The sequence below is a fragment of the Epinephelus moara genome, chromosome 5, assembly GCF_006386435.1.
Source record: "Epinephelus moara isolate mb chromosome 5, YSFRI_EMoa_1.0, whole genome shotgun sequence".
NCBI classification, from domain to species: Eukaryota; Metazoa; Chordata; class Actinopteri; order Perciformes; family Serranidae; genus Epinephelus; species Epinephelus moara.
This window is the reverse complement of record NC_065510.1, coordinates 13,285,843-13,308,972: the sequence shown is the minus strand read 5'-3', so window position 1 is coordinate 13,308,972 and position 23,130 is coordinate 13,285,843. Positions and strand designations below refer to the sequence as shown.

The 23,130-nt window shown below is 41.3% G+C and overlaps 2 protein-coding genes and 1 non-coding gene across 5 annotated transcripts in view; 1 reads left to right on the top strand and 2 right to left on the bottom strand.

Annotated features, from left to right (window-relative positions):
- The window catches only part of LOC126391008 (microtubule-associated tumor suppressor 1 homolog), an 82,520-nt gene extending 70,803 nt beyond the window's left edge, over window positions 1-11,717 (top strand). For both annotated transcript variants that reach the window (XM_050045570.1, XM_050045569.1), the window contains exons 11-18: window positions 6,621-6,744; window positions 6,893-6,983; window positions 8,567-8,672; window positions 8,846-8,919; window positions 9,635-9,733; window positions 10,046-10,162; window positions 10,375-10,472; window positions 11,081-11,717. In XM_050045570.1, the coding sequence (XP_049901527.1) occupies window positions 6,621-6,744; window positions 6,893-6,983; window positions 8,567-8,672; window positions 8,846-8,919; window positions 9,635-9,733; window positions 10,046-10,162; window positions 10,375-10,472; window positions 11,081-11,294 (923 nt within the window). In that variant the 3' untranslated portion in view covers window positions 11,295-11,717. The remainder of the gene's footprint in view (window positions 1-6,620; window positions 6,745-6,892; window positions 6,984-8,566; window positions 8,673-8,845; window positions 8,920-9,634; window positions 9,734-10,045; window positions 10,163-10,374; window positions 10,473-11,080) is intronic.
- A 950-nt stretch (window positions 11,718-12,667) lies between these two features.
- Window positions 12,668-22,857, bottom strand: LOC126391028 (fibrinogen-like protein 1). Of its 2 annotated transcripts, XM_050045604.1 has the most exons (8): window positions 22,770-22,857; window positions 20,109-20,314; window positions 18,490-18,658; window positions 18,117-18,276; window positions 17,893-17,990; window positions 17,721-17,809; window positions 14,420-14,622; window positions 12,668-14,292 (listed from the first exon to the last, which is right to left on the bottom strand). In XM_050045604.1, the coding sequence occupies exons 2-8, from the start codon at window positions 20,166-20,168 to the stop codon at window positions 14,052-14,054; spliced, it is 1,020 nt and encodes a 339-aa protein (XP_049901561.1). In that variant the 5' UTR covers window positions 20,169-20,314; window positions 22,770-22,857; the 3' UTR covers window positions 12,668-14,051. The 2 variants fall into 2 exon arrangements, with proteins under 2 accessions (XP_049901561.1, XP_049901560.1); XM_050045603.1 differs by lacking the exon at window positions 22,770-22,857 and having other exon boundaries at window positions 20,109-20,793.
- Window positions 21,426-21,517, bottom strand: trnar-ucu (transfer RNA arginine (anticodon UCU)). Its single transcript is given in 2 exon segments — window positions 21,426-21,461; window positions 21,481-21,517. It is a non-coding gene; the product is annotated as a tRNA-Arg (tRNA).
- Window positions 22,858-23,130: the final 273 nt, after the last annotated feature.

Here is a 23,130-nt window from a genome sequence, read left to right as displayed (position 1 = left end):
GTTTTATACAGCAGACAGTGACTGAAGCAGCTCTATAACATCAATACGTATTAAATATCTCAAGAGGTGAATAACTTTGGTCGTGAGTCTGCTGCCTGATGTGTAGTTTAGGAAACACTGTATGAAGTATTGTGGTAAATGGATGTCATGTTACGTAATTACTGAGCTGTTGTATGGGTATAACATAGGTTGGGCTTTTTGTTAGCCGTACAGTGGTGTGGCTTCAGGGATGGCGGTGAGTCGCTCCACTGCTTTGATCCAGACTGAAATATCTCAGAATCAGTGTGGATGCTGTGCCATGAAATTTGGCACACACAAACATTATATCTGCTAAACATCGTTGTTAGCAATCAGGAAAAACTCTTGTTTTATAATAAAAATAATATTTATTAACATGTGCAAATAATAATGAAAAATGTGACAAGTGTTTGGCGATTAGACCCCATTGAGATGGTGTGATTTAAGGAGACGCTGATGGTGGTGGAAGAGGTGGTGAAGATGAGATGAGAAGAAGATGAGGAGAGGATGGAGAAGTGCTGATGATCTGGATGAGTAGAGGAATGAGCCTTTGTTGAGCTCATCCTGGATTCTGGATGCGATGGCTGGCAGTGATACAACCGAGGAGGGCGAGACGATTCTGCCTAAAATGACATCTGACAGCAGCAGAGGAGAGAGCAGATTTAAAATGTTGCAGTAGCATCCTGATTGGCTGAGAGAGATCGTGGCGACGTTTGATTGGATAACTAGAAGAGTGAACACCCATAGTCAGCTGATTAGAGGAAGCAGTGGGAGTGGGAGGGAGAGAATTGTGAAAGGGTGAGCACATAGAAAGTCTTCCTGATTGAACTTACGCTGAGCTTTATTTAGGTAATTCAAATATTATCTTGTCACAAAATGCCTGTGATATAACGTTACACGAGTTTGCCTGCAATTTGCATTTTCTAACATCAGAAGTAACATTACTCCTACAGACGTGATGAAAAAACAAAACTCAGTAGGTTCACTATGCTTGCAGACGCCGGTATAAATGAGGTCAGCAGTGTTGTGTTGTTCAAGATTACTTATATTTTTGGACTGTCTGAGACCATAGGAAAAGCATGTATGAGTTCTGAAAAAGGGCGTAGTCTCTTGTTATGTGATCGATGTTTGCATATTTAGAAACTACCCATTCCTGGGGGACATTAAACCCAAAGCTCGTGGCTATATGCAGAAGTCACATTTGGTAAATGTTTTAGTTTATCACCCTGTCAACAGGAGGAAAGCTTTGTAGAAGACTGTACATTATAAAGTAAAATCCTTGTGCCTGCAGCCAACAGTGTATTTATAAAGTCTCTGCAGCTGTGTGTCACTCTTCTAAACAAGTTGGTTGCATTACCTTGATCGCAATCGGTTTTCCTTGTTTCACTGACTTCCTGCATTCACTCTCTTGTTTTTATTCATTGGAGCAAGCAGCAATAAAGCCCTCACTTCCCCCCTTACAACCCCAAACACGACCTCCAGGTAGACATCATCACACTGGAGAGAAGAAGAAGGGTCTCTTCTGAAGTGATGTCATTATAACACACCGCCACCTGCCAAGCACCTGCTGTCACACACACACACACACACACACACACACACACACACACACACTGATAGTGTTGTCTGGTCTATGATAGAGAGCAGGCTTGTGTTCGAGCTGCCCTCAGCTGTCGTTGGCTTTGTGTCTCCATCACCATGGTGACAGGCGCGTTCACTCGCACTATAGAGCTCCATTCAGAGGGAGACAGCAACTGTCCCGACTGCAGCCAGTTGTTAGCACACAGTTACATAAGGTAGAACATTATTATCACAGGCACAGTCAGTGCTGTGTGTACAGGGTGGCTTTTGATAAGTTCACCTCTCAGGTGATGGCTTCCAGCTGTTCCTGGTAGATCAGTGGTTCTCCATCTCAAGCACCACCATTAAAAGACAGCAAGGCAGGCCTACTATATTCAGCTGTGGAGAGTTCCCACTACAGGCAGGTTATTTTTAATCAGAGGATCATATAGTGTTGACTGTTGTCGGCCACAGTGTACAAAGGCTTAGCACCAGAGCTGGCACTTAAACTCTCCTACACAACAGTCATACACTGCACAGGTCACTGCTTAAGTAGCTACTAGCATTTATGTTTAATGTCCACTTCAGTTTCAGTAGGGCTGCTCTAGATAGTCTCCTCCTGATCTGCACTTCTCCTCTTAATAGTTTCCATTTGGAGGCACCATTGCGGTGTTTTTGAACCATCTGATTAACCTCCACTTTCTATCTCACCATCACACTTTAGCTCGTAACTGATCATGGATGAAAGTGCGCGCTGTGTTGAACGTGACTTTGTAACAGGCTGATATCAAATTACATTTCAGGGATCTCATAGTGCAGGGGTCTTCAACGTTTTTCAGGCTAAGGACCCCTTGGCCCAAAGACAGACAGCAGGGACCCCTACTACATATATTTTTTTTTTTAAAGAGTTGCACTTGAGATAGTTCTGTAGTTGTAGCATTGCTAGGTGCGTTAGCCTCACCCTCTGCACTTTCAGTGGTGGTTTCTACGGTGGACGGTGTGTCAGAGTCTGTTAAAAAGTTATGAAACAATCCATTGTGGCACACAAGAATGTCTGTACACTTGACATAGTAATACAGCTAACTGGCTAATATGTAAAAATAATTACAGGTGCCGCACAGTGATGTAGCGTTAGCTAGCTCACATGATCGCATGAAGATTCCTGGGTAACAGTCAGCCTATCAAAAATGTTGTGTACTGTTAACTAATAGGTTTTATGAATAGGCTGATTTACCTTGGCTAATAATATGTTAGATTCATTAATGTGGATTTTCAGACACATTTTACTTACTAAAACTTTCATTAGTTAATTAGAATATTTAGAGGTGATTTGGTGGCCCCCCTATAGTAACTCTGAGGACCCCCTAGGGGTCATGAACCCCCTGTAGAAGACCCAGGTCATAGTGTATTCTCATTCGAAATGTTGCACCTTTTTTAAAGCATTATATATATACTTTTTTTTTTTTAGATTAAAATCAATAATTTTTTGTAGATTCCTCCACTCGCATACCACCAGTGGTACTTGTACCATAGTTTGAGAACAGGTGCGGTAGATGATTGGTTATACTGCTCCAATATAGGCCTGTCACAATGACTGTTATCGAATTATCAAGGTCACATCCATATGTCGTACGACACTGCCTTTGTGGTTAGATGCGTGTCTTCTCCTCACTTACAAAGCTCTAAATGGTCAGGCTCCGTCATATTTTGCCATATGGATTACTGTAATTTCATGACGTTGATCTGTTTTGGACACAACATCTATTTCATGTCTGTCCATCCTGGAGGAAGGACGGACAGCTCCTCAGTTGCTCTTATACCGTTTTTTACCCATTAAAGGTTATTTGGGGGGAGTTTTTCCGTATCAGCTGTGAGGGTTGAAAGGACAGAGGGATGTCGTGTGCTGTAAAACCCTCTGAGGCAAATTGTGACACGTGATATTGGACTTTATAAATACAATTGAACTGAATTGAGTTGGTACCATGGCCGTAAATATAGACGGTGCAGGCAGTGCAGTTGCACAGGGGCCCATGGGGTGGGAGGGGCCACTCTCTATAGAGCAGAGAACAGGCCCTTGCGAGTGATTCAGCCTGCCACCTCAGAAATGCGCCTGTGTTCAAAGAAGAATACGCGTTAAAATATAAACGCTGCCATCTGCTATATATGCCCTCGAGAAGACAAACCCATCTCTGTCAGTTTCTTTTTTCTTTTGTGAAATAGTCAGTAGAAATTTATAAAGTATATTTACATAAACTATAAATAAACTAGAATTATTTCTTATTCTATTTGGTATTTTTACAGGTTTGCAGTGGTGATTGGTAATATGTATGTAGATGTCCAACGTCAAGTCTGTATTTGATCATGAGACGATACTATAAAATATACGGTAGCCGTTTCGACGCAAAATCTGGCACAAGGGCCTGTCATAATACTGTGCACTGGGGCCCAGCCTAACGTCTGTATGCCACTGGTTGGTACATAAGAATGTTACCAACATTTTTGGGACATGATGCCAGAGAAAAGCTGCAGGGTTTGGTCGTGTGCTGCCGGTTAAGGAATGACTGTATACCCCCACAGAGCCTGAGAGTCTAGTTATTGTTTTGTTTGTGTGGTTTTATTTGAATCATATTATATTTATTTAAGGGTTTTTTTCACATTCCAGCTCTAGTGTCTGAATACTCCTAAGAATTAAAATTTGACTGCTCTTTGAAATGGTGTACTCACATTATTATCTCATTATATCATCATACCAGGGGCATAGCGTGTCCTAAAATGTTGTTTGTGGGGCAATATATTCTCCACTGAAAGTACTTACCGTGACTCCAATACATAATGCACTGATATTGATATTGATATTGATAGATCACTGTCCAAAATCTGTGGTCTGTGTGAATGCCGAGAGAAACGAGTGAGAGGCAGAGATCTCTGGTCGTCCAGGTGCTCTAGATTTTTCCAAATATTTCAGATTAGGAACAGACATAAATCAACATGGCGTGTGACGATAGGTAAAGACAGAGGAAAGCGTGCATGTGCTTGCGAGAGTTGAAATTAGTCATGAGAAGAATGAGTCCTGCTGCATACTTCTGAGCTGACTTACAGATGTTTCAGGGTTGGATCTCCTGTCTGCTGTAAGAGTAATTAAACTGGAATGTGGTTGTCAGGGAATGCTGACGAACACACACATACAAACACATACACACACACAGAAAATCTGTTTTTCATTACCTGTTGAGACACTGACTGTTCCAGGCATGTCCCACCTCTGTGTAGTCAGGGCTGACATAATGTGATGTGATGAAAGTGTGGGTGTATTTTGAGGATGTGACATTTGATTAACGGTAAAATGATAAACGGTCAAAATAGTAGCTCAGTGATGATGATGATGGCTAACGGACTCCACATCTGCTCTCAGAGGATTTCTCACTGAAATCTTATGTTGTGTGAGAAACAGCTGATTCAAAACCAGTTTAGTATTTTCTCTCCTTTTTTTTCTTTCCTTTGTTTTGCAATGACCCCAGCCAGCAGGTCAAACCCTGACCCATTTGAACTAGTCAGTGAGATTAATATAGATATTCTCATGTTATTGAAACATTAATCAATCAATAGATCAATCCAACTTTATTTATATATGTTTAATGCTTGTTTATAATAACTTGCAGGTGCAAAAACTCTGTGCCACGTACATAAAATGAAACAGCGCTGAGCAAACGCTGCCTTAATTGTTTAGTTTTTAGCCACCTAAAAAAAAAATTCAGTATCAGTTTAAGTGTACACTATGTGCAGTATATTTTCACTGCTTCACCTTGGCGTCAGACAGCCTTTTTCAATTCTTTTAAAGCTGCATTTACAAAAACAGCAATTTTACTTGGCAGACCACGGAAGTTGCAGGTCTACCACTGCCTCCATTAGTTAATGCTGTAGGTAAAGCAGTAAAAAATATTCCAAATACAGTGTGCACTTAAAGTGATATTGATTTTTTTTTAGGTGGCTAAAATATGTCTTGCAGCAGTACATTGCTTTGCTTCTGTGCTCATAAATTTAGTTTATTAAAGATGAGAGCAAAGCAACACGGAACATAAAATAAGAACAGCAGAAACGTCAGACATGTCAGACCACAGTGTTTTATTGTACATCTTTAAATGTTACCGTGACGGCTTAAAGTTTGCCGATTCACATATCTATTTACCTGGCAGTGATCGTTGTTGTCAACGTGATGTCATAATTATTCAGTCTATAGCACCTTTCAAACAAATCAATGCATCTCAAAGTGCTTTACAAGTGATTCACAAAAACAAAAAAATAGCAGTGAAATGCTAATAAAAAAATATAATAAAATAAATCGCAATGATCAAGAATAATAAAATGAGTATAAATAAATAATTAAGCTATGGAATTGTAAAATACTTCATGAAAGCCAGACTAATACAATGGAGTTTTAGTTTATGCTTTTCCAAGATATCAGTAAATTCAGTTCCTCTCAGATCTTCTTGAAGCTGTTCCAGCAGCTTGGAGCGAAATAGCTGAAAGCAGCGTTGCCAAATATTTTTGCTCTGCTTTGTGCAACAGCTGAGAGAAAAGAGCTGGAGGATCTGAGGGGCCTTACTGGTTCATAAATAAAAGCATATCTGTGAGGTAATCTGGTATACGGCCATGTAGTGCCTCATAGACTAATAAAAAGCATTTTTAAATCAATGCAAGAACAAACAGGTCACAAGTGTAAAGGCTTAAAAATATGCACGATGTGTGCTCTCCTTCTTGTCTGAGTCACTATCTAAAGAAATAATAATCCTCTACATTTTAAAATGGATAAGATTATTTCCTTCTTCATTTTGAGACTTTTGTTTTCTGGATCTTGTTGCAAAGTGTTAAAGAAAACAGTTCATTCTAGGTTAGACTGTGCTCTTTGTGTGCTGCTCATTCATATTAATTCATAATTTCATATGAAACATTGCTTCCCAACCAACAAGTCTCAAGTATCCTTAAAGAGTTTTCAGTGAGAAGTACAAACTAACATTTCCTCTGCTCTTCTCGTCTCCTTGCAGTGGTATCGTCACAATGCTGCGAGCGTCTGGAGAAGGGGAAGGAGGAGGTGCGCGTCAACCTGGAGGAGGCCCTGAACAAGCTGGAGGAGCAGCACAAGGAGGAGCTGGTGCAGCTGGAGGAAAGGTGTGGCATCCACCTCTGCTGATGTGCTTACAGGCAGACACCCAACAGTGTTATCACATTATTATTGGGAAATCAAAGTCTGCATTGATTGTACTGTTCTCTGGGCGTACTTTGTGTCCTTAATTGTATGTCTGTGTGTGTGTGTCAGATTGAGGAGTTTCTACCAAACAGAGTGGGACAAAGTTCACCAGACGTACCAGGAGGAGGCTGACAGATACCGCATGCTGATGGAACAGCAGGTCAGAGCGGACACACACACACACACACACATGTTGTTACATTCACTCCCGTTACATGAGCAACAAGTAGCTGCCTGTTAGACTCATAAAATGTTCTTAGACTCATAAAATGTTCTTCAGCTCCCATAAATCCAAGTCTTATTATGAAATAATGACAGAGTTGAACACGACAGGTGATGAAGACAACATTCCCTCTCACAATGCAGCATGACGTTTTATACATGGATTTTAATGTTCTGATCTACTGCTGAGCTGCAAACATGACTGCAGGAGACAAAAAAATCAGTGTGTGGTCACTCTGTGTTCATCTGATCATCTCTGAATCCTATTATCTGATGAAAAAAACATCCTCAAAGATGCATTGCATGAGTAAACTCTAAATCCAAAATATAAAATGCAAGTCTCCAATCCAAGGCACACTGTAGAGTTTGTGCAAAAATTAAAATGCCTTTATTTTACATGGCAGTACAGATTAAACAGACCAGCGTGTTGTGACTCACAGGTCGTCATCAGGGTCAACTTTTTGTCATATTTGCTGACACTCTCACTATATTCACACAGAACTAAGAGCGAGACACATAATATGTGGAAAAATATCATGTTTCTCCTCCTCCTCGTAGTGCACCTGGCAGCATTTGCTAGAATCTATTGTGGCTGAGCAAAAAACAACCAATCAGAGCTGAGGAGTCTCTAACGCAGCTGTCAATCATAGCCTCGCGTCACCAGGCTCTTCACATACGGCGAAGAGCCTGGTTTCCATTCATTCTGAATTTTGTCTGGATTCTGGTTCCAGTCTAGAGAGCGGATCCGGAATTCACCAGATTCACCAGAGTAAAAGTGTTCACCAAAGTAAAACCAAAGATACTGGATTACCACTTTAAATTCTGGTGCACCATCGATTTCCGTCTCTGGTTTAGTACCATATTGTTGTTGTTGCTGCTGTTGTGGTTGATAGAGCATGCTACATGGCGAGCATCACGCAGTTTTCCTCTCTCTTCTCGGGCTGTTGCCGCAGCGGCCGGGTTCGACTCCAGCCTGTGGCCCTTTGCTGCATGTCTCTCCCTCTCTCTTTCTCCCCCTTTCGCACTCGTCTGTCCTATCAATTAAAGGCCAAAATGCCCCCCAAAAAAATATCTTAAAAAAAACAAAACAAAACTAAACTGTGGCTCTAAACACTGGTGTCACCTCTGGGGACATCCTCCGCCCTCCTCAGACTGAGCTCTGATTGGTTCACAGGAGCTCGGTGTGACTCACAGCTCAGATTCAGCACACACACCATGCAGCTGCTCATAAAAAATCTCTGCCAGAGATTTATGACCGTCGTCATGGTTACACCTCTGATACAGCTGATTGCTGATTGATGAAATTACTGCAGCTTGCATATGAATGTTAAGCTCGAGCTACTTTATGGTTCAGCACAACTTGATGAGTTATTTAAAATTCTACATTTACTGTGTGTATCTGCTCATTAATTAACAGCCATTTCCTGAGAGCTGATTTAAAAACTCCTCTCAGCTGGGTTTAGTTTGAGCATTAGTTTAAGTCATTTGCGCACCACCCTGATTTGTGTCTGCATCCTTCAGGTGGAGGAGCTCAGGAGCCAACAGGAAGCAGAGAGGAAGAACCAGGAAGTGAGTCACAGCCAGAAGATTGAGTCTCTCATACAGCAGTACGAGGCCTCCACAGAAGGTGTGTGTGCAGGACAAGCATATACAACGTCATTCACAAAACTGAAGACTTTACATACTAAACTATGTTATTGTTTTAATATATTGAATGATAATTTTTAAGATTATTCACCTCTGATTAGTCAGTGGTTTTGCTCACTTGATTGTTAACGTGTGTTTCTTTGTGCATTTCAGAGCTGAAGAGGCTCCAGCAGGCCGACCTGGAGAACCTGAAGAAAACACTGAAGGAGACAGAAGCATCTCTCTCTGTAAGAGCCGCTCATGTATTAAAGAGATAGTTCGGATCTTTTAAGTGGGGTTTTATGAGGTACTTGCGGGTAGTCAGTGTTTTACCTACAGTAGATGTTAGTTGCTGTGCCCCCAGTTTGAAGAAGCAGGCGCGACGGGTCACCTAAACACCCATGTTTGGTGCCCCTGGATAAACAGGACAGGTCACTAAAACACGACTGGTTTTATTGTTTGTTGGTCTGGAACAGTGTTTCTGCAGCTTGGCAGACGTCTTGCCTCACCATCCCCTCCACCTACTGGTGACAAAGTCAGCTTATATACTACGTCACTTTAGAAACATTGATATGATGCATATAAACCGTGCAAATGTAACATCATGGTTTACAGAAACGTACAATGCCGACATTTTCTTCTTGCATCAGGGCTGGTTTTGGTCACTGAACAGGTGCTGCACTATTCAGAAAACAAATTGAGTTCCCTTGCTACCCAAACATGTTCTTCTTCTGCACTTTTTTTCAGGGAAAAATATTCAAATGTCTAATTCTTCTGTCAGAGTCACAATGATTTATTGTGTATATTCCTGCCATACTCCAACAGTTTGGTGAAATTCAGGTTCACAGTGAAGTTGACCTATTACCGTTTTTGACTCTGAAGTATCCGGCTAACTTTGTAAGGACCAAAGCTCAGTGTTCACTCAGTAATTCCTCTGTCTCTGTCCTCTGTCCCTCTTACCAGGAGAAAATATCTGAGCTGTCGGCAGAGAAGGAGGCTCTGAATGAGAAGCTGAAAGCGGAGGAGGAGAGGAGGAAGCAGATACTCAGTGACAAGAATCTGGTAAAGATGTTTGCATCTGTAATAAGAGCTTTCTGTCAGTGTGACTCTCAGCTCAGATAGTATTGGTCTGAATCTGTTTCTTTGCTGAACACAACCTCCCCCTACTGGTTTTAAGGAGTCACACACTCTAACTGTATTCTGAGCTCCATGAACTGACCTCTCTCTAACCATGAGTGCTCTTAGTTCACAGAAATGACATGATTAGCATGACCACATGGTGACCGAATATCAGGTCTTTATCTGTGCTTTTCCCCACAGAGGGCGTTGAAATGTCATGCGCTCACTTTTTTGTTTGCTTGTTTGTTTGTGCAGAAGGACTCCCACACATTGTACCTGGAGCAGGAGCTGGAGAGTCTAAAGGTGGTGTTGGAGATCAAGAACAATCAGCTGCACCAAAAGGAGAAGAAGCTCATGGAGATGGACAAACTGGTGAGCATCAGGTTTCCTCTGTGGTCTGAATGAGCCATTTTCATTCTCACAAGAGTCCAATATTCAGAAATAATCGTATTACTTTTAATTTTTTGTGTGATTGAAGATGAGCACAAATCATGCAGTCCAGACATACTGACACAGTTCAGAGGAATATGTGCATGTGTATATAGGAGTTTGCATCAAACTAATATTTTGTGTTAATGACACAGTTGGAGACGAATGTAAAGCTGGAGGAGTGTCTGACGAAGGTCCAACAGGAGAACGAGGACTACAAGGCCAGGATGGACAAACACGCTGCTCTCTCCAAGTACGTACTCCAGGTTCTGTGTGTGAGTGTGTGAGATTGTGACTCATCTCTCTGCAGAGGCGTCAGTTTTGCCATCTGCTCTGACAGCAGCATCTATCTGCCTCCTGTTTTCCACTTCACTTCTCTCTCAGCTATCCAGTAAAGCTGTCCATCTCTGCTTCATGACTCCATCAGACCTGTGACAGATATGACTCTGTTGATTTAACCTGCCAGGAATACCAAGTATTGTGAGGTTTAACCAGTGTAAATAGGTTACTGATTACTAGTTACCCTGTTAGAAATGTGATAGATAATGTAACTATTTTAATTACTTCATCTGTGTACAAACAAAAGACTCACATCAAGCATTTTGATGTTGATTTGATGTTGGTTATTTTCACTGCTGCTAAAGAAACTTTACAGTAACATTAGAGACATTTTCTGATTTCAGGAGGAATATCGTCTGACTAATGAAAACATGAAAATGTGGACTGTAAAGCAGTTCTCACAGATATTAAAATCTAAGCTCAGTTTTATTCTTTCACATCTTTTTATCTTCATGAACCTCGACTCTTGTAGCATCAGTGTTTCTCCATTCAGCCCACTCAGCTCTCTGTCTCCCCCTGCAGGCAGCTGTCCAACGAACAGGCCAAACTCCAGCAGACGCTGCAGAAAGAGTCCAAGGTCAACAAGCGTCTGTCCATGGAGAACGAGGAACTGCTGTGGAAGCTCCACAACGGTGACCTGCTGGCGAGTCCCCGCCGCCTCTCACCCACCTCTCCCTTCAGCTCACCTCGGAACTCTGCCTCCTTCCCCACAGCGGCGCCCTTATCGCCCAGATAACCCCAACCAGAGCAACCCCTTCCTGTCCTCTGACCTCCTGCTCCTCTTTATAACCTTTACAAGCCTTGCAAAGATGTTCCAAATGCAGAGAGAGACTTCAGTTACATCAGTGTTGTTGGATATTATTGATAAACTTGTACATTTGGAATTAACTGCATTGAAGACACTTATTTTGAAAGCAAAGACATTGCAGTGGCACCGATGCACTTAACTTATGGGAGCGGGACTGGCCTTGCTCTCTACCAAACGCCTGGTTCTCCAACAAACCTTTCTTCTTTTTCAGAAGGAAACGTAAATAAGAGGCACACCTCAGGGTCTGTACATGGCGCCTCGCTCTCGTTATGACTATCTTTACCTGTTTTTTTTTCTGATATGTTGTACAGTTTAAGTTCAGCTCGTCCTGTTCTTTTATACCGTTTTTTTTTTCTAAAGAGGTGGATGAGAAAAACCTTGGATTTGTGGCGGATGGAGGTTCGTGGGAACAGACTCAAGTTGTTTGGGTTTGGCAAATCATAAAAGAGACGGGCACGGCATGGATTCTTTTGCCTTTTCCCTTCTTTTAAAGAGGATATTTTTTCCCCAAAGAGCGAAGCTCAATCACGTATCTGCTTTGGACCTCTGGAACAAGTGGATGAACTCGATGTCCTTCAGTGGGCAAACAGGAACAAATACTTGGAGTGTCCACCTGAGAAACTGACCTGTATTACTGACATGAACCTTTGATCCGATGGATATCTGTTCTTCCTTGTAAGCTCCTCACAACCTCTACCTTAATCTACTATGTGGAATGTAATCACCCTTGGATGTTAAATCTGAGCAGGCCAGTTCAGAGAGAAGCAACACACCATCTCAGAGCCAAATATGCAGAAGGAGTGTGTTGGCCAGGACAGTGTTCAACTCCGACCCCTTTACTTTTTCCTTTTAAATCTCTAAATAAAGGCATCGACTCCCCCACATCCTCTAAAGTCACCTTGAGCCCAAACAGAAACAAAGCTGAACTTGTGGCTGATCAGTTAATATCTGTCTTTGCTTTGGGTTGCATATGAAATCACCCGTGATCATTTCCACAGAGAAAACTCCCAGACTCTCCCTCACTGAGCGATAACTGGCCTTTGTGTTACTGAATCCAAATAAAAGTATCACTTTGTTTGTCTGGTGTTTGTCCTGAAAAACCTCAGATGTACCCAAATTGCCTCAGTTCACCATGTTCTGTTTTATTTTGGACACGGAATAAATTCAGTATGACAGATCAAAGCAACATTGTTTTATTTTAAAATAAATGCTATGGTATACATTTTTATAAAGTCAAACAGCAGAGTACAAGCAAGGGTTGAGTGAGATGGCACTGATTTTATCCAGTGTGTACCCTGTTACAGATGTGGATTATTTCCCCAAGTTATTGTGTCTAAAGCCCTATTAACATACCTGCAGTATTACCTGTGGTTCTCTAGTAGGCTGTTATAATTTCGGACGTCGTCTGTGATCTTAATTCTCTGCAAATCAGCCATGTCCATAATTTGCCAAGTAAAAATTCCACTGAAAATGACCGATCATAATTCACCATACACAGAGGCCATGTGATAATATAATATTCTAGGGGATTCTGGGTCATATGTAAGTTTTCTGTTTTCTCCATGACTTACAGAGACTTACGGAAACTGTGTTTGCATTTATACACTAAGGTTTTGACAGCATTTTTGGTGCTGGAGTCTCATTTGCTACACAGCGTGGAGAACCATTCGCAGAAAAGCAAGCTCAAATTTATCAGAAGAGGGAAATCTCGGTTTAACCCACAGTTTAAAGAAAAAAGGATATTAACACTGTACATCAGTACTTGTGGTGCTTTGTAGTGAAATTACAAATGACTGTGCGCACCATACCTTGGGAATAATGTCAGTGCACCAGACGAAACACAGACGTGGCGGGGTGATTTCTAAATCACATGTAGTACCCAGGTAAAACTAATCCTGTACGAATAGGGCTTAAGTGAATAATGGAGACAACAATTTTTTTAATTGGTCCAGTACTGAGTGAGACCGCTGCAGCTGATGTGGAGAAACAGACTGCGATGTAATCCCTACAGGCAACTGTGCAGTCAATTTACAGCGATTGGATGTTTTTGATTCTGCTACCAACAGGTTCATTAGGAGTGTCTAACAACATTACGAAAAGGACCCTACAGAGAAATGAAATGTTTTACCTTAACTTTCGCTGGTCTGTGTGTTATTGTGTATTTACTGTCTCACTCAAGAAGTCTCGTTCTAAAATCTTGCAAGAGGGGACTTGTGGCACAAAAAATAATAGTGGAAACACTAGGTAGAGTTGAAAAGAAGGAGTGTCGGGAGAGTTTGTTGTTTTAGAGTACAGAAGCATAGCCTACACTTATCTAAAAGATTTTCAACATTACGGCTGAATATGTAACTGATTTTGACAATTTGTAAAACTCAAAGATTTCAGAACGAGACTTCTCCTTGAAGGAGACTCCAGGACTTAATTGGATGTAAATTGATGGTGCTTTATTGCGTGTAGGAATCACGTTGCAGCCTGTTTGCCTGCTGCTGGCTGCAACCCTCTCTTAATACAGGACCAGTATCAAAAATTGTTGATTCCACAAGTCACTTAGACACAAAAACATGGTAAAAATAAGGTCTACGTTCAAATAAAGAGCATTAAAGTTATCATTTAAGTCAAATATGTAAAAAATAGGAGAAGATTTCAGCTCCAGTGAGGAGACACATGTTGCTTCCACACTTGCTCTCAGGCCTTTTGGCCATAAGGAACATCAATGACATCACCTGGCACATTGCTTGGGTCAAATGGTCCCATTAACGGCGCAATGACTGGCGGCGGATGGTCCAGTTCAGATGCTCGCACCATCATGACCACAGATTTGATGGAGTACCACCAACCGTGCCATGTGTACCACACCACCCCGTCATCCATCATCGCTTGGTACGGTCCTTTGTAGTAGTGACCGTTTAAGTTTCCTGAGTCACACCTGTGATGAGGAGGTAAAAGAAAAACATTGCCAGTTGTAACTACTGTACACTTGTTGCCATTTTGTTGTATTCTCTTTTAATTTCCAAATGTTTTTTTACAGCATAACTGAAGGATTTGTGTGTCACCTGCTGAACCACCAGCCTGACTTGCTGTGTCTGATGCACTTGGCCTCGCTGTCAGCATCGCCGTCATTCAGCTGGTCGTAGGTGCTGAACTTGATCCCACCTGGACCGGCCCATTTCTGCCGTGCAGAGGGGAGGCCATGGGCGTCAGCTAGGGCGTCCCCTGCATTCCCATTGTACTCTCCCAAATGTAACTGGTACTGATCCTTTGGTTTAACAGAGGAGTAAGAGCAAAGAGTTTTGAGTTAATCGTTGACGCTGCAAAAAAACTTTGGTATGGAGCCCCTAAAGTGCAGAACATGATTGCACACGATAATAACCTGTTCTCAAAAGCACATAATAAAAAATGTCACCTTTCAAGACTTTAGGAGCTTCATACTTTGATATTCTTACATGTTATACTACTATCCAGTTATTGCATCAATGACAAACAAACTTTTATTTTAGAAATAGAAAACTTACAATCAAAAGTAAGGACGGCAAGAAATGTTGTATATTTTATATTCATATCTATGATACCGTGAATTGATGCAGCTTTTTGGATGGGAAGGATGGAGGGAAGAGAAACAGGGTTATAGGGATAAAAGGATAAAAAAGGATGACAGAGATAGAGGTACTGAGAGGAAAGTTAATAAGCAGGTAGAAGCCTGAAGGGAGGAGAAAGAAAAAGGGGAGACAGGAGGATGAATGGAAAGAAATGGAGAACAGCTGGCAGGCCAGGAGCCAGACGTCCTTGCCATTGTTTCCGTAGCAGAGGTAATAAAACGCAAAGAACACACATAGTCTAAATAAGACACCTGCTGTTATGGGAAATGAGGAGAGGGTGAGGTTAAAGCCAGAAAAAAGACAGGTGGACAGACAGAGAGGGTTACAAGCTGTTTTTACAAGATAGAACAAAATATAGAAAAAATGTTCTGCTGGGCAATCTTTGGTCCTGGGATTCATGCAGATGCCACTTGAAGCACTTCACTCATCCAAACACCGTTGCAGACCAAGTCCCCCCCTCTTGGCAGTAACACTCCTGGATGGCAGTGCCCCCCTCCAGCAGAACATGCACCATGCCTCACCACAAACAATGCTCAGAAATGGCCTGAGGAACGTGACAAACAGTGCAAGGCATCAACCAGGCCTCCAAATTCCCCAGATCCCAATCTGATCGAGCATCCGTGGGACATGCCAGTGCCCCACCTCACAACCGACAGGTCTCAAAGGATCCACTGCCACACAGAGGTCTTGTGTCCATGCCTTGACATGTCAGAGCCAAGTCTGATCCAAAAAGGCCCCACAGTGGATCAGGGGTACCTCTGGGGTACTGGCAGATCCCATGAATGCTCTGTCAGATTGGGATCGGGGGGGGGGGGGGGGGGGGGTTTGTACTTGGTCCACAACAGTGTTTGGGTGGGTGCTGCGTGTCAAATGGATCCACATGAGAGTTTTCCAGCAGAACATTGCGTTGTATGATCAGTAAATTAAATTAAAGGGGCCATGAGTATTTTCCAACCAGGACCCTATTTTTTCATGGATTTTTGTCTAAGTGGCTCATGGGTCCAACATTTTAGAAACTGGGCCTGTATAGAGCAAGACAGCTGCAGCCAGCAGCAGCGAAACAGGCTGCAATGTAATCAGTTTGGGGCAGGTACATGCTATCCATTAACATCCACTGAAAATTCTTGTTTTTGCCACTGACAGGCTCAAACGGTTATTGTGAATGTCTCAACAACATTATGGAAAGGACCCTAAAAAGAAATGAAACGTCTTTCTGCGCTTGTTTCGGTTTGTCTTACTAAAGGAAAAGTCTCATTTTGTAATCTCCCAGACTTTTTTCACATTGTTGAAATCTTTAAATATTCAGCCATGACATTAAAAATCTTTTAGATTACGGTAAGATACAGTTTTTGTAACAACAAACTATTACTGGCAACCCTTTCTACAACTCTCACTAACATTTCCACCTTTCTTAAGTGCTATATCGAAGGCAACTAGACGTGCTTGAGGTTCTTGAAGACATTTCATCCAAGAGGCTCCTTCAGTTTGTAGTATCTGAAGTTCCATATGGTATTTGACGTCCTGGGTCTGATATGATCAGTTAGGGGCCCAGGTCAAGGATTGACTGGGGCCCAGGTCAAGGATTGACTGGGGCCCAGGTCAAGAACTGATTAGCTAGTTTGAATGGTTGAATTTTATCTAGAATGTCTCTTTGTTACATGTTTAATTTTGTCTCAAAGTTCACAAAAACAACCAACGTTTATAAGCAGGGTAGTTGGAGCTGTTATTCAGAGCAGTTCATATTGGCTTCGAACCCTCTCTCAGGCAATCCTAGGTGCTTGATTTGATGCTGGACTTCTTGTAATAAACCTTTCTATATACAAGCAAGACGGTGTCAGCGGAGTCTCCTTCATCACCTTCACATCATCGCTAATTAATATACAACAATTTCTAACGGACTGGTGCGGAGTCGCAGTCTTTATACTCTATGTGGGGGTGAACCCTTACAGATGTGAGCTCTGAGTTTCAGAGTCGTTAAGGTCACATGAGAGTCGTCGGCCTGACCGTCCATCATGTGTGTTATTAGGGTCAGATGGGTCCAGGTGTGAATGGGTGTTAAGTCGTCTGGGGAGGGATCCCAAGACTGCATTGTAGGTGGGTGATAAGTGGTGTCGTAGGCCACCTCCTCTGTTTAAGGATGGTCGTTCCAATTTGATGTAGATGGCCTCTTTCAAACCATCTGTCTTCTATGGTCAAGATGTGAACTTTGCTGTCATCGAAGGAGTGTCTGTTTCCCTCTAAATGTAAATGGACAGCCAAGACTTGACCTGAGGAGCTGACTCTCCTGTGCTGTGCCATGCACTTGTGGAGTGGTTGTTTGGTTTCATCAATGTGCAAATCTGTGAATTCCTGGCTGCACTAAACTGCATACTCATTACCCTGCTTTTGTCTGTGTGTTTTGTCCTTAGGGTGAATGAGCTTCTGCCTCAGTGTTACTGGATTTGAAGTGCACCGGGATGTGGTGTTTGTTGGAGGTCCTCATGAGACTGACTGACTCAGAACCATCACAAACATTCCACTGTTGTTTTTACTGCAATAAGTCACCTCTCGTGAGATTTCAGAACGAGACTTCTCCTTTAGCGAGACTTGGACACAAAACAGACTAGAACTAGCAAAAGGTACAGAGGAAAAGTTTCATTTCTCTGTGGGGTCTTCTCTGCAATGTTGTTGAGACATTCATGCTAACAAGCTGAGCCTTTCAGTGGCAAAAACAAGCACTTTAAATGGACGGAAACTGACCGGGCTCTGTCTGTTTTACCTTTTCATCGTCCACTTTGAAGTTCTTGTACTCTGCGTAGCGCTGCTTACCCTCAAAGTCCTCCATGTCGATCCGCAGGTCGTAGTTTCCTACAAGACACTGAGTTACACAGGCTGTGATCCTATAATGTTTAAGGAATCATGCAAACACACACATATATAGATACACACACCTTGTGAGGTGATAAAGTGTAGAGGTTCATTGCCCAGCCAGAATTCTCCATCAGGGGAGAAGAGGTCTCCAAATCCATGTTTGTACTCCACCCACGCTCTGCACACACACAGCACACACACTCATTATACATACACTTGCAATGTCAAATTTCTTGACACACGCAGAGTTTGAATTCCTGTGTTTATGTGTGAAAATATGAAACACACACATACACACACACACCTGTCAAAGCTCTCTTTGCCGTCTCTCCTCCTCTGGAAGACAGTCCATCCTCCTCCATTATTCATGTCACAGTAGACGCTCAGCGCAGTGGGAGAGCCGTCTGGACGAATCACATACAGCCCGCTGGCCACATTACCGTCTGCAAACACCTCGGAGCAGTCTGAACACACAAAGATATCCGAGGTAAAATCAGACAATTAGCATAGTTTTAACACTGTGCTAAACACTGTGGGAGGACATGTGGTACAGGCAGGGAAGTAGCTAGTGCCCTTGTGTATTGCTAGCTCTGCAGGTAGAACTGTAAACAGGTAGGTAGTGAAGGCAGATACAATAAACACACATGCATGTATCTCTGATAGAAATCTCTCCCTACCTCTGTAGAGGTTGTCAGGGCCCAGGTGTGAGTTGGGTATGTGCTCCAGCTGCTGAGCTTGGCTGTTGTGGAGCCCCCTGATGTAGCGATGCTGGTCGTCGATCACGTTCTTCAGGCCCTGGATCTCCGCTTCCAGACGGACCACCTTCTCCTCACACGGCACAGGGGCCTGGACAGAGGAAGACAAGACTAGTAAGTAATACATCACAGCTTACCCTGGACTTTAAGTGTAGTAGGATGGAAACAGTCAGAACCAGTCAACAACTTGAGTACATTTGCTTTTGGATATAAAAAAAACTGCAACCATTATGCAAAGAATAAATGCTTCATGTTTGACATACTGTGGCTTTGTGTTTTTGTGGTTGTTATGCAACAGTTAACCCTCTAAGTTGAGCTTTTGAAAGTTATGACAAAGACATAGAAAGATAGAAAGATAGCTGATAGATGAGTCTTATTCCCAGGTCGTGAAATACTGGTGGTTGGTGGTTCAGTCTGGCTAACAACCCAAGGTGTCAGTGTTTGACGACCTGGGAATGAGACCCAACTATCAACTATCTTTCTCCAGAGTTACATATACCACCTTTAACATGAACAAAGAGAGGAGATGAGAGATGTTTTCTCACACATTTTTACAGTATTTTTTTAATGCTAAACACAGTGTTTTTAAGCAGTCTCTGGAACCATTAACACATGTAACGAATGCATTTACCAACTGTGCCAAACTGAATTAACATCCTCTGCTTTAAACACATTTCTTTTTTATATTATGACACATTTTTTGCAAAACTGTGAACATTGCTCTTTACATTTCTACACTATTTCGCCATTTATTGACACATTTTCTGCTTGGCTCAAGAAAACATTAACTGTGATGTAGATGAAGTCTTCTGGCCAGACCCACAAAGACGGCAACATTTAGCCTAATTTTTAACACAAATGTTTTTAATTTCTTCTCCTGCACGTCTGCCATTTGAAAAGTGTTAAAACATTTTGTGAGAAAAAAAAATCTTTTCCCCTTACAGTGTTTGTATTAATAGTGTGGAATAAACATGAACACTTTACACATTTGGATACCTGTGTGTGTGTGTGTGTGTGTGTGTGTGTGTGTGTGTGTGTGTGTGTGTGTGTGTACTGTATTAATGCAAAATTACATTTTTTAAAAGAGTTTTGCAAGAATTGTTTACATTCAGTAAAGGTTTTGTGATTAGTGTGTGCAGTTTTTTTTCAAAAAGGGGCCTTTAGTTTTAAAATCTGTGCATAAGCAATGAGGAAAAATATAATATTTAATTTTATCGGGGGCAAAGCTGCACCAGAGTAGAGCTACATAATGTTTTCATCAGTAATTATGGGTAAGGTGACACCTAATATAAGCAACCTAACTAGCAAGAACAGGCACCAATGATCCCCCTCGATCCAAAACCTGAGTCTCATAGAAACAAACTTGAAATGGTAGACAGTAGAGATATACTGTCCTCCTTAATCTGGTTTGTCTTTAGTTATTATTTCAACATCTACAAACTACATTTAACCCCCATATCTGGGGTCATATGAAATGATTACAGTAATACAGTATTTACAGCAGTAGTTTTATATACTGAGAAGGAGTTGGAGTTTCTTACCGCCAGAGAGGCTGCCATGTGAAGAAGAAAGGCCACTGATGTCCTCAGCATTCCCATCATCGGTGATCTGATTGAAGACTGAATCAAACTGCCGCTCTGTCTTGTCTCACTTTGACTATACAGCTTCACTGACGTCCTCTCTCTCTTCTGCGCTGTTTGGTTTTTTGATGGCGCTCACTGCTCTTTCTCAGCATGACTCTCTATGGCTGGAGATTATTAGACTGCACATGGACTGATACTACTGAAAAATGCCATCTGGTGGTTTGATTAAATAGTAACTGTCTCCTACATATACCAAATATCTCATACTGAACCTACAGGGTCAACAGCGATTTCACTTGGCTATGTATCACCTATTTCATTTGTCCACAGTCTGTTATCCCCAGAAACAATGTAGTAATGATGGAGTAATTACCTGTTTGGATAATATAAAGGTGTCATTTCTGATGTATGTTAAGGAAGACTAAAATGTTTTAATCATCAATAATTTAATCAATCCATAAATCACATCATTATATGTAGATACATAGTAAAATGAAGACAAAAAACTGAAATAAATGCATGAATAATCAATCAATGCATCAATTAATGAATCATTAAATAGATTTTCTTAATCACAGTAATAAATGTACAACTAAATTTTGGAAGTTAGGTGGTATTAACCTTACTGTAAGGCAAAAGTGGAGCTGTACCAAATACCTCATTAACGTATAGGCACAGACAGACAGATTTGTAGAAGTAATGTTTATTAATTTCCTAATTAACTGCTTACATTTATTTGGCAGGCCTAAAAAGTGACTTATTGGCAACAAATATTTAAGTAAATATGTGGATAAAAGCTTGAATAAATACACTGGTAAATAAATTCATATTTTAAGCTGCTTAATAAATATAATTAACAATAAATACAAGCTGTAAATAATTAATTAAATTAAATTCCTGCATTTTCATATTTTATATTTTAATTGCCAACATTTAAGACATGGTAAGTATGCATATTATTTATTTATGTTCGCTTTTATCTATTGTTTCATTTTATAATTAAAATATTTATTAATTGAAAGATTCATGTATTTATTTCAGCATATAATTTTCGTCCTCCATACAATATGATGACGTGTGTCGTGTATTACACTCACACTTAGCAACACACAGCAGACAACATGAGAGCAGAGGGAGGTTAGCTACTTGAACAATTGCTGAAAACATTCAGGCGTTAGCTAGCGAAATTTTATGTAAAAGCGATTTAGAGCCAAAAAAGACCGCATAAAAGTGTCAGGACGTCTGTAATCCATGCAGCAAAGCTCTGCAAAAGTGCGACTCCGGTGGGACTCGAACCCACAACCTTTGAATCACTGCTCAAGTGCTTGACTAGAAGTCCAATGCGCTATCCATTGCGCCACGGAGCCACCTGTTGATGAACGACGCACAACCGGAAATAAACTTTATCTCGACACGTCACATTTCGTCATCGATTAAACAGTTTCATATGACTTTATATGACGCTATGTTGTGTCGCTAGCTCCACGATCATGTACTACAGAGAACAATCTGAAAAGGACTGACGTCACTGGGTCAATGACATTAACGGAACAGACGGGATAACGGACTTTGAAGCCACGTCCTCGAGCGTGTCTCTGTTCGGGACTGGTAATGTTCTGTATATGGCGTTTAAGCGTAGGAGCCACTCTCGTACACTTTTTTATTAACCGTGTACTCGTTTATAAAGAACACGAGTCTTCCAGACGGTTCTGTCTGTTAAAAGCTGCTATTTCTCTGTTTCTGTTCGTCGTACCTACACGACGGGTCGTCATCCTGTTTAACCCATACCTTCCCAGCACTGCACACGAACTTGCTAAGACTTCCGGTTTGGCTGTGTGCTTTCAAAATAAAATGGCGACGGCACTAATCAGAACTACTTTATTATCACCTTACACGATGGCCCAGAGGGCTAAGCTAAATATTTTAACCCTTTCACGCGTGAATTATGACTACTTAAGTCATGTTTTTTCCTAGGTATTCACCTTAAGCTATAGAAAACAAAAATACGACGTTCATTTTTTAAAACAAGTTTTTTTTACCCATCCAGTCGAGTGGACAGCCTGCGCTCAAGTTTTCAACTGACGTTAATAAACCAATGGAAAAAAAAGATTAACTATATGAAACTACAACAAGATATACTTTAATGCTGTTAAACTAGAGTGTTCACATATTTAAAGATACTCCAATACTATTCTATGCATAAGCAAAAGCGTTGAACCTTGCCTCTGACTCTTCAGCCTCTTGTCCCCCTCCTCCCTCACTCAGCTCCTTGCTCTTGACTCCTCAGCCCCCCACAAACCTCCCCGTTAAACTAATTATATTTTTTCAGTGAACGTTTTACCAAGTACGTCTGCGTAAAAAATATTTTGTTATTGTCACAAATATTGCAAGTTACATTCCGATAACACACATTAAAGTATTTACAGCTCAAAGAGTGAATGTAGATAAAGTACAAGGTTGTAGTAATGGTATTTATTGTAGTTAAAATATAGCCAGTGCTGCATGATGTCCAGGTTTAACTGTAGTTTCTTCCCAACATAAAACCAATACTTGGAAATTTTAACAACTGCATTACTTCTTATATGTTACTTGATGTTTTATTTGATAGATTTTAATTACCTGCAAAGGTGTCCCGTTATAGTAGGACTGGCGATAAATTCCTGAGCTGCACAACATCTCTTGCGGTCCGTCGGCCATCTTGGTTTTCAGAGATTTGTGTTGCACTTACAACACCTGGCCAATGGGCGGCAGTGTGTGGCAAGACGCACTTGGATCCACTGTAGTGGCTTACATGCAACTACAGCATCACAACCCATGCATATACAAGAAAATGGCTTTGATGCTATATCTGTCTTATCAAATAAATGCAAAAAGCCCCCATAATATCTATACAAAGATCAAATAAAAGAATAATACAGTTTGTAAATGATTAAAAAAAAATCTTAGTGAATCTAAAACCATTGTACAGTATGTTGACGCA